The sequence below is a fragment of the Sapajus apella genome, unplaced genomic scaffold, assembly GCF_009761245.1.
Source record: "Sapajus apella isolate SASKATOON/1434 unplaced genomic scaffold, GSC_monkey_1.0 scaffold202, whole genome shotgun sequence".
Lineage (NCBI taxonomy): Eukaryota > Metazoa > Chordata > Mammalia > Primates > Cebidae > Sapajus > Sapajus apella.
The window spans coordinates 934,805-946,234 of NW_022437142.1; the positions used below are offsets into that span (position 1 = coordinate 934,805).

An 11,430-nucleotide genomic window follows, 5' to 3' on the forward strand; every position below is an offset into this window, starting at 1 on the left:
TTTAGGCGGCCGGCGCCCTCCGCAGCCGCCGCTGGGTCCTGGAGCCGGAGGCCGCCCTGAGACTGTGCGCGATGGACCGAGGGCCCCAGCCGGGGAGGCGCCGCCGCCGAGCCCGCGCCCAGACGGCCCCTCAGTAGCGCCCACACCGGGAGTCGCGGCGCTGGCCCGAGCCGTGGGCGCGCCCGAGGGGCGGGTTCGCCTCCCGCCGGCCCTCGCAGCTCCGCCGGGTCCGAACCCGCGCCGCCGCCGCCTTCCCGCTCGGGCCGCGCGGCCCGGAAAACGCGGCCGCGGGCTGCATGGGCAGCGCCCCCGCCCCGCCGCGGAGCCCGAGGATGCACAGCCCTGCTCCGGGATACGCCTCCACTGGATCTAAGAGACCGTCCGCATCAGCACTGACTCTCAGCTGCGGAATCGCAGACGGTTGATGATGAAGCGCGGGCCGTGTAAATGAAGATCAGGTGAGGAACAGGACAATGCCCAAGGGTGGGTGCCCTAAAGCACCGCAGCGGGAAGACCTTTCCCTCAGCAGCGACACGGCGAAGAAGCAGACTGGGAAAAAGGATAAAGCTTCTCTAACCAAGACCCCAAAGCTGGAGCGTGGCGACTGCGGGAAGGAGGCGAGGGAGCGAGCTGGCCCGCGGAAGCTGTCCTCCACCGCGGGCGCAGACGCGGAGCAGAAGGACTCGGCACAGATGCCTCCAGCCCAGTCCCTGTTGTGGTGCCGCAAGGCTGGTACGCCCCTCGAAGCACCATGCCATGAGATGGAGGTGCCTAGAAGCAAGAAGAAAGAGAAGCAGGGCCCTGAGCGGAAGAGGATTACGAAGGAGCCTGTCACCCGGAAGGCCGCGCTGCTCCTTGGCATGGGGCTGTCGGAATCCGAGCCGGCTACCCTCTCTCCGAGCACCAGCAGGTGGCCCTTCTCATGCAGATGACAGCCGAGGAGTCTGCCGACAGCCGAGCGCACACAACACCAAAGCAGCCCTCCCAGTCCACAGTGTGTCAGAAGGGAACGCCCGACTCCGCCTCAAAAACCAAAGATAAAGTGAACAAGAGGAACGAGCGAGGAGAGACCCGCCTGCACCAAGTGGCCCTCCGCGGGGATGCCCGGCGCATCAAGGAGCTCATCAGCGAGGGGGCGGATGTCAACGTCAAGGACTTCGCAGGCTGGACAGCGCTGCACGAGGCCCGTAACCGGGGCTACTACGACGACGCTAAGCAGCTGCTGGCTGCAGGTGCAGAGGTGAACACCAAGGGCCTGGACGACGACACGCCTTTGCACGATGCTGCCAACAACGGACACTACAAGGTTGGCATCTCCCCTCGGCCCTTCACACTGGCCTGTCCTGGCATCTGGGTGGCTCTGGAGCTTTGTCCCCGCAGCTAGCCAGTTACCTTGTGTAGGACACCGGAAAGCAAGTTTTTGCCACCCCACACCCTGAAGGCCGAGCTGTTCCCTCTGCCTGCCTCCAGCTTTTCCATCCACGGTCAGCGTCTGGACGGCCTCACAGGTTTCGCAGCAAACCACTAGCTCATATCCACTAGCCGTTTAGGTCTGGTTGGATTTTAGCAGGTGAAGGATTCCACCAAGTGGAAGGAGGCCTGCAGGAGTTGCTGCTGGTCCCCGTCAACACTGTGCGGCTGTTAGACCTGCAAGGCAGACCCACTCTCTTCTGGAATGAGGTAACAGTAAGAGGTGTGGCCAGTGCATAGGACATAGGCTCAAGATTTAGAAAGTGGCCATTGTGGCCGGCCCAGGAGCAGTGGGCCTGAGAGGTCTCAGCCTCTGTGGGGGGCGAGAGAGGTCGTGGGGTCCCTGACAACCCCATCCTGCTGGAAAGCAGGGGTGCTGCCTGGAGATGGGGCGGGTGTCACTGAAGTCATCAGCAGAGATTCGTGGAGAGCCCCTGCTTACAGGCAGGACAGCAAGGCCGGGTGCACATTGCCCTCGCCCTTCAGGCTCCCCTGCAGCAAGCCGCGCCTGGCCACTGCGGGAGGTCCTGCAGCCCGTACCATCTTGGCCTTTAAGGAGCACACTTGGGACTCGGCTCGTATCGGCAGGGTCGGGGGGGTAATTGAAGACTCTGAGACAAGCAGGGATCTCAGAACACTGAGTCAGTGTTTGATGTTAAAATGTGACCATTAAACTTGTAGGTAAGATTATTTAAAAAAAAAAAGTTTATGCCTCAAGAGAGAATTTGAAGACCATACCTGATTCTTATTAATATCTTAATGCATAGATTGTTTGCTGATAATGTGCTGCATATTATATTTTAATCTTAGTATTTTTTTCTTTTTCTTTTTTTTTTTTTTTGAGACGGAGTTTCGCTCTTGTTACCCAGGCTGGAGTGCAATGGCGTGATCTCGGCTCACCGCAACCTCCACCTCCTGGGTTCAGGCAATTCTCCTGCCTCAGCCTCCTGAGTAGCTGGGATTACAGGCACGCGCCACCATACCAGCTAATTTTTTGTATTTTTAGTAGAGACAGGGTTTCACCATGTTGACCAGGATCGTCTCGATCTCTTCACCTCGTGATCCACCCGCCTCGGCCTCCCGAAGTGCTGGGATTACAGGCGTGAGCCACCGCGCCTGGCCTTAATCTTAGTATTTTTGATTGCCATTCATATATAATAACAGATATGATTTCTGGAGTGCTCTCTGCACATCAGCTCTTTAAGTACATTATTCCTTAATTTTCTCCTCACCCCAACCCATTTTTCACATTTAAAAAACCTGAGTCTTAAAGAACACAAGTGACCTGCCTGAGGCATTACAGCCAGGCAGTGGCAGTGCTTAGACTTTAATATAGATTTCCCAGAGGACGGTCTTTATCACTGCACTACATGGCTTACTGGGACCATGAAAGTTTAGGGTCTATTTGTTTTCTGTCTGGTCACTTCACTGGCTAATCACAAAAATCTTTTTTTTTTTCTAATGATGTTTCCAATGATTTTCTTAGATTTCCCAGAGAGATCATTATATCAGCAAGTAATAATAATTATTCTTTCTCTTTTCCAATATTTTATTTCTCTACTTCCAATTGGACAAAAATCATTTCTTGTAATGCATATGCCTGTATTAAATACCATGTAAAACCCTATATAAAATTATAACATAACAACTAAATGTTAAACACTTCAAGACTATTGGAAGATGGCAGGATTAAAAATAAGGCATAGACATTGTTTTTATGAAAGTAAGTCAGGTTAGAAGTTGCTGGAATAATTAAGTTTTTGCACCTATAATGACCTGATGCTTTTATTATTTTTAAAATTTAGTCCAAGATAGTTTAATGCTGAGAGAAGAGTTGATTTTGCTTATCTTTGTGTCCTTAATCAAATGAGGGCACTTAAATATTTGTTGGTGTTAATTTGCAGAAAGTTGGGGGAATGGATGGAGATAACCATAGTGAGAACTCACAGTTCCTACCCCTGGGAATCTCAGAGAGCCCTGAGCAGCAGCAGATCCTGTTTTGGAAGTTCCTGTCCATGTACCTGGTCACGGTGGTGGGAAATGTGCTCATCATCCTGGCCATCAGCTCTGATTCCCGCCTGCGCACGCCCATGTACTTCTTCCTGGCCAACCTCTCCTTCACTGACCTCTTCTTTGTCACCAACACAATCCCCAAGATGCTGGTGAACCTCCAGTCCTAGAACAAAGCCATCTCCTTTGTAGGGTGTCTGACGCAGCTCTACTTCCTGGTCTCCTTGGTGGCCCTGGACAACCTCATCCTGGCTGTGATGGCATATGATCGCTATGTGGCCATCTGCCATCCTCTCCACTATGTCACAGCCATGAGCCCTGGGCTCTGTATCTTGCTCCTCTGCTTGTGTTGGGGGCTGTCTGTTCTCTATGGTCTCTCCTCACCCTCCTCATGACCAGGGTGACCTTCTGTGGGCCTCAAGAGATCTACTACCTCTTCTGTGAGATGTACGTCCTGCTGCAGCTGGCATGTTCCAACACCCACATCATTCACACAGTGCTGGTTACCAGTGGCTGCTTTATCTTCTTTACACCCTTAGGGTTCATGATCACATCCTATGTACATATTGTCAGAACCATCCTTCAAATAACCTCAGCCTCTAAAAAATACAAAGCCTTCTCTACCTGTGCCTCACATTTGGGTGTGGTATCCCTCTTTTATGGGACACTTGCTATGGTATACCTGCAGCCCCTGCACACCTACTCTGTGAAGGACTCAGTAGCCACAGTGATGTGTGCGGTGTTGACACCCATGATGAACCCTTTCATCTACAGCCTGAGGAACAAGGACATGCATAAAGCTCTGGGGAGACTCCTAAGGAGACCCTTTCAGAGGCTTAAATGAAGGTAATTTTGGAAAGGGGATTGAACTGGAGACCGGAAATATCCTTCACTGTATGTAAGGCATTATGCTGTGGGATATGCAACAGTAATCAGGATACAGCTCCAGCTCAGAGCGAGCATTTCCATCTGTGCTAAAGAAAAGACATAATTTGTATTCCAGTGCCTCCCAGACCTCACAAGCCTTGGCAATAAATAATGTCATGCTAACACTACTAACAGATTTTACAGGATCAAATACTGGATTTAAACCTGCTTGATCATAGGCCCACAGACCTAGGCTTACCTATATATACCCAGTTATGGCCTAGGGAGGTCTCTCATGTTCTCCAGCACCCATTCACTTATGATCCAGAGGTCTGGCTTCTCTAAGGAGCCTGCTACCCTCAAGCTCTTTGGAGAAGACATTTTGCACTACCCCTACCACAGATGCCCTGGGTGAGGCTTCCCCTTTCCTGATGCTCTAACAGGTACAACGTGTACCACTTCAATGCTGACATACAGTCACTCTGGACACAGCCCATATGGTTCATGCAGAAATGCCAACAGGATTCCTCTTGTGCTCTGGGTTGGGTTGATTTTATCTTTTGGGCCTCAAAACAAGACTCTCTTGCACTTTCCTGCAGCATGCCTTTTCTCTGTAGGAAGCCAGGCCTTGTCCTTGGAAAGACCATCCTATCTTTTATTTTTGTAGTGCCTCACCTTCCTTCTCTTCATGCAAGAATTCCATTCACCCCTCAAAACAAAACTCTCAAACATCAATGGATATTCAAAAGTAGCAGTGGTAGTAGGGCCAGTAGAAGGGGAGGATTCTGGAACAAATGAACAATTTAGTGATCCCAGAGAACATAGAGGAAAGGAGATATTTTAATAAATTGGGAATAGAACTCAATAAAATATAAACCAAAAATATAATGAAGAAGATTTTAAAAGCCAAAGATTGGTTCTTAGAAAGAAATGAAGTGAATAAACCTCTGGGATATTGATTGAAGAAAGAAAAGACACAAGCAAACATTACAGTGGAAGAATGGGGGTAAAAACTAAAGATAACATCAATATTAGGATGATGAAGGGAGAATATCATCAACATCTACATGCCAACAATTTTGAACATTTCAACAAAATAAATCCTTGAAAAACTGTGACTTGTCAAAGCTGATTCAAGAAGAAATGGACAAAATAGATAATCCTATAACTAGTAGAATGTAAACAATCATTTTAAATATTCGGATATATAAACATGTAAATATATCACAAATACAAATCCATTTATGAGTAACTTTTAGCAAGTTATGGATTATCCAGTTAAAAAAATTTGCAGGGAATAGAAAAAGAAATGAAACTTGCCAAATAGTTTTGTGTCACAATTATCACTTGATATCAAAGCAGAAAAGAGGACAAGAAAGAAAATTGCAGGAACTAATTTCACTTCAAAATATAAATACAGGTATCCCAAAAACAATACTAGTAAATTGAATCCAACAGAGAAGGGGGTGGAGACAGCAAACCACCATGGCATGTATGTACCTATGCAACAATCCTGCAGGATGCAGGATGTGTACATGTACCACAGAGCCCAAATACAATAAAAAAAATAATAATAGTGCATAAGGACCGATTCGGATATATCAAAGGTATATAAAGATAATTTGACACTTTGTAATTCACAAATGTTATTTATCACATTGACAAAAGAAAAAAACATGTCAATAGATGCAGAGAAAGATAAAATTCTAAACAAATGTCCTTGATAAAGTGGTAAAATTATTTTATTAAATCTTTTAGTGTATGTCTTTTTTATATTTTGTATAATAAAATGGTAAATACACATACAGCACTTCTGCATCTCAAAGTACAATGGTGGTCTTGTAAAGAAGTACTCGAGTGTTTGAATTTGGGCTCAACCAGTCACTTCATTGAATATTATTTTTATTTGTAAGAATAACTGATAGTGAGAGGATCCAAGATGGCCAAATAGGAACAGCTCTGGATTGCAGTTCCCAGCAAAAGCACAGAGGGTGAGTGATCACCACATTTCCAAACTAATTTTTACTGCCCACAGACCAGGATATTCCCAGGCAGAAAAGCACCACAAGTCTCCAGCACAGCTGTTTCAGCCGTTGCAGTGGGTCTCCACACACAAACTCACACAAATCTGGGCGCCATTTCAACTGGCAACTGGAACACCTGAGAGACAGAGTCACCCATTCAACTGAAAAAAAGGGGACTGAAACAGGGAGCCAGGTGATCTGGCTCAGCTGGTCCCAACCCCACAAAGACCAGCAATCTGAAACACTCTGGATTGAGTTTCACAGCAAACACAGCTGGACCCAGATGGTCCAGCTCTGTGGGGGAAAGAGTGTCCGACATTACTGAGGCAGTCCACTATTACTGAGGCAGTCCACTATTACTGAGGCAGTCGCCATTACTGAGGAAGACTGCCATTACTGAGGCAGTTCTAACGATACCCCTATAAACAAAACTGCAAGGATGTTTACACAGCAGTTGGGCAGAACCCATGGCAGCTCAGCAACACCTCTGATGGCAGACTGTGACTAGGCTACCTCCTCGCTGGGCAGGGCATCTCTGAGAAAAGGCAGCAAAATGACAGGAACTTATAAATAAATCCCCACCTTCTGGGACAGAGCACCTGGGGAAAAAGGCGGTTACGAGTTCCACTGCAGCAGACTTAAATGTACTTGCCCAGCAGCACTGAACAGAACAATGGAGCTCACAGCTGAGCACCTGAGCTCCTATAAGGGACAGACTGTCTCCTTAAGCAGGTCCTTGACCCCAATGTAACCAAAGAGACACCTCATAAAGGAGAGCTCAGGCTGACATCTGGCAGGTATCCTTCTGGGACAAAGATAACAGAAGAAGAAACTGGCAGCAACCCTTACTGTTCTGCAACCACTGCAGGGGATCCCCAGGCAAGCAGGGTCTGGAGTGGACCTCCAGCAGTCCTACAGCAGGGGGACCTGACTGTTAGAAGGAAAACTAAGAAACAGAAAGAAATAACTTCTTCAGCAACAAAAAGAACATCCACTCAGAGACCCCATCTGAAAGTCACCAACTACAAAGACCACAGGTAGATAAATCCACAAAGATGGGAAGAAACCACCACAAAAAGGGTAAAAACATCCAAAACTGGAATGCCTCTCCTCCTCCAAGGGATCACAACTCCTCACCAGCAAGGAAATAAGGCTGGATAGAGAATGAGTGTGAAGAATTGACAGAAACAGGCTTTAGAATGTGGGTAATAACAAACATCTCTGAGCTAAAAGAACATGTTCTAACCCAATTCAAAGAAACTAATAACCTTGAAAAAAGGTTTCATGAAATGCTAATGAGAATAAACAGCTTAGAGAAGAATATAAATGAATTGATGGAGCTGAAAAATACAACACGAGAACTTTGTGAAGCATACACAAGTGTCAATAGCCAAATCAACCAAGCAGAAGAAAAGATATCAGAGATTGAAGATCAATTCAATTAAATAAAATGAGAAAGCAAGATTAGAGTAAAAAGAAATGAACAAAGCCTCCAAGAAATATGTGATGATGTGAAAAGACCTAATCTACGTTTGATAGGTGTACCTGAATGTGATGGAGAGAATGAATCCAAGCTGGAAAACATTCTTTAGGACATTATCCAAGAGAACTTCCCCAACCTAACAAGGCAGGCCAACATTCAAGTCCAGGAAATACAGAGATTCACCAGGGTTGAAATGAAGGAAAAAATGCTAAGCACAGCCAGAGAGAAAGGTCGGGTTACCCACAAAGGGAAACCCATCAGACTCACAGCAGATCTCTCAGCAGAAACCCTACAAGCCAGAAGAGAGTGGGGGCCAATATTCAACATCCTTAAAGGAAAGAACTTTCAACCAAGAATTTCATATCCAGCCAAACTAAGCTTCATAAGTGAAGGAGAAATAAAAATCCTTTATGAACAAGCAATTGCTCAGAGATTTCATCACCACCAGGCCTGCTTTACAAGAGCTCCTGAAAGAAGCACTAATCATAGAAAGGAACAACCAGTTCCTTTGGTACACTCAAAAAATGTACCAAATGGTAAAGACCATTGATAAAATGAAGAAACTGCATCAGCTATCAGGCAAAACAATCAGCTAGCATCAAAATGGCAGGATCAAATTCATACATAACAATATTAAACTTAAATGTAAAAGGGCTAAATGCCCCAATCAAAAGACACAGACTGGCAAATTGGATAAAAAGTCAAAACCCATTGGTGTGCTGTATCCAGGAAACCCATGTCACATGCAAGGATACACATAGGCTCAAAATAAAGGGATAGAGGAAGATCTACCAAGCAAATGGAAAGCAAAAAAAAAAGCAGGAGTTGCAAACCTAGTCTCTGATAAAATAGATTTTAAACCAACAAAGGTCAGAAGAGACAAAGAAGAGCATTACATAGTGGTAAAAGGATCAATGTAATAAGAGCTAACCATCCTAAATATATAGCACCCAATACAGGAGCACCCATATAGATAAACCAAGTTCTTAACTACCAGCAAAGAGACTTAGACTCCCACACAGTAATAGTGGGAGACTTTAACACTCCACTGTCAATATTAGAAAGATCAATGAGACACAAAATTAACAAGGATATCCAGGACTTGAACTCAGACCTGGACCAAGCAAACCTAATAAACATTTACAGAACTCTCCACCCCAAATCCACAGAATATACATTCTTCTCAGCACCATATCACACCTACACTAAAATTGACCAAATAATTGGAAGTAAATCACTCCTCAGCAAATGCAAAAGAACGGAAATCATAACAAACAGTCTCTCGGACCACAGTGCAATCAAGTTAGAACTCAATTCAGAAACTAACTTAGAACTGCACAACTTCATGGAAACTGAAAAACTGGCTCTTGAATATTGAGTGGATAAACAATGAAATGAAGGCAGAAATAAAGATCTTCTTTGAAACCAAAAAGAACAAAGCCACAACATATCAGAATCTCTGGGACACATTTAAATCAGTGTCTAGAGGAAAATTTATAGCAATAAATGCCCACATGAGAAGCAAGGAAAGATCTAAAATCGACACCCTATCATCAAAATTGAAAGAGCTAGAGGAGCAAGATAAAAAAAAAAAAAAAAAAAAAAAAACCTCAAAAGCTAGCAGAAGACAAGAAATAACTAAGATCAGAGCAGAACTGAAGGAGATAGAGACACAAAAAACCTTTCAAAAAAATCAATAAATCCAGGAGCTAGTTTTTTGAAAAGTTCAACAAAATAGGCAGACCACTAGCCAGATTAATAAAAAAGAAGAGAGAGAATAGAGAGAATAGTCAAATAGATGCAATAAAAAATGATAAAGGGGATATCACCACAGATTCCACAGAAATACAAACCACCACCAGAGATTACTACAAACAGCTCTATGCACATAAACCAGTAATCCTGGAAGAAATGGATAAATTTCTGGACACTTAGAGCCTCCCAAGCCTAAACCAGGAAGAAGTCAAAACCCTGAACAGATCAATAACAAGGGCTGAAGTCGAGGCAGCAATTAATAGCCTACAAACCAAAAAAAGTCCAGGTCCAGATGGGTTCACAGCAGAATTCTACCAGACATACAAAGAGGAGCTGGAACCACTCCTTTTGAAACTATTCCAAATGATACAAAAAGAGGGAATCCTTTCCAGATCATTTTATGAGACCAACATCACCCTGATACCAAAATCCAGCAGAGACTCAATAAGAAAAGAAAACTTCAGGCCAATATCCATGATGAACATAGATGCAAAAATCTTCAATAAAATACTGGCAAACCGATTGCAATAGCACATCAAAAAGCTTATCCATAATGATCAAGTAGGCTTCATCCCGAGATGGAAGGCTGGTTCAACATACGCAAGGCTATAAAGGTAATTCACCACATAAACAGAACCAAAGACAAAAACCACATGATGGTCTCAATAGATGCAGAGAAGGCCTTTCACAAAATTCGACAGCCCTTTATGCTATAAACAAACTCTTAATAAACTAGGTATCAACAGAACATATCTCAAAATAATAAAAGCTACTTAAGACAAACGCACAGCCAATATCATACTGAATGGGCAAAAACTGGAAGCATTCCCTTTGAAATCTGGCACTAGACAAGATGCCCTCTCTCACCACTCCTATTCAATATAGTATTGGAAGTTCTAGCCAGAGCAATCAGGCAAGAAAAAGAAATAAAGGGTGTTCAATTAGGAAAGGAGGAAGTCAAATTGTCTCTATTTCCAGACGACATGATTGTATACTTAGAAAACCTCATTGTCTCAGCCCATCTCCTTAAACTGAAAAGCAACTTCAGCAAAGTCTCAGGATACAAAATCAATGTGCAGAAATCACAAGAATTTAAGGAGAGCCAAATCAAGAATGAACTGCCACTCACAATTGCTACAAAGAGAATAAAATACCTAGGAATACAACTAACAAAGGATGTAAAGAACCTCTTCAAGGAGAGCTACAAACCGCTGCTCAAGAAAATAAGAGAGGGCATAAACAGATGGAAAAAGATTCCATGCTCATGGTTAGGAAGAATCAATATCGTGAAAATGGCCATACTGCCCAGAGTAATTTATAGATTCAAAGTCATCCCCATCAAGCTACCTATGACCCTCTTCACAGAACTGGAAAAAACCACCTTAAACTTCATATGAAACCAAAAGAGAGCCTTCATAGCCAACTCAATTCTAAGTAAAAAGAACAAAGCTGAAGGCATCATGCTACCTGACTTCAACTATACTACAAGGCTACAGTAATCAAAACAGCATGGTACTGGCACCAAAACAGAGATACAGACCAATGGAATAGAACAGAGGCCTTAGTGGCAATGCCACACATCTACAACCATCTGATCTTTGACAAACCTGACAAAAACAAGCAATGAGGAAAGGATTCCCATTAAATGATGTTGGGAAAACTGGCCTGCCAAGTGCAGAAAGCAGAAACTGGACCCCTTCCTGACACCTTACACTAAAATTAACTCCAGATGGATTAAAGACTTAAACATAAGACTTAGCACCATAAAACCCTAGAAGAAAACCTAGGCAAAACCATTCAGGACATAGTCATAGGCAAGGA

The 11,430-nt window shown here is 44.4% G+C and overlaps 2 protein-coding genes across 2 annotated transcripts; both read left to right on the top strand.

Annotated features, from left to right (window-relative positions):
- The first annotated feature begins 369 nt into the window (after positions 1-369).
- LOC116544005 (ankyrin repeat domain-containing protein 11-like) lies at positions 370-1,409 on the top strand. Its single transcript, XM_032270081.1, is given in 3 exon segments — positions 370-686; positions 783-867; positions 870-1,409. Coding segments are annotated over 3 exon segments (813 nt in total). The 5' UTR covers positions 370-473; the 3' UTR covers positions 1,385-1,409.
- Positions 1,410-3,336: 1,927 nt separating this feature from the next.
- LOC116544006 (olfactory receptor 1D5-like) lies at positions 3,337-4,324 on the top strand. Its single transcript, XM_032270082.1, is given in 2 exon segments — positions 3,337-3,852; positions 3,855-4,324. Coding segments are annotated over 2 exon segments (936 nt in total). The 5' UTR covers positions 3,337-3,386.
- Positions 4,325-11,430: the final 7,106 nt, after the last annotated feature.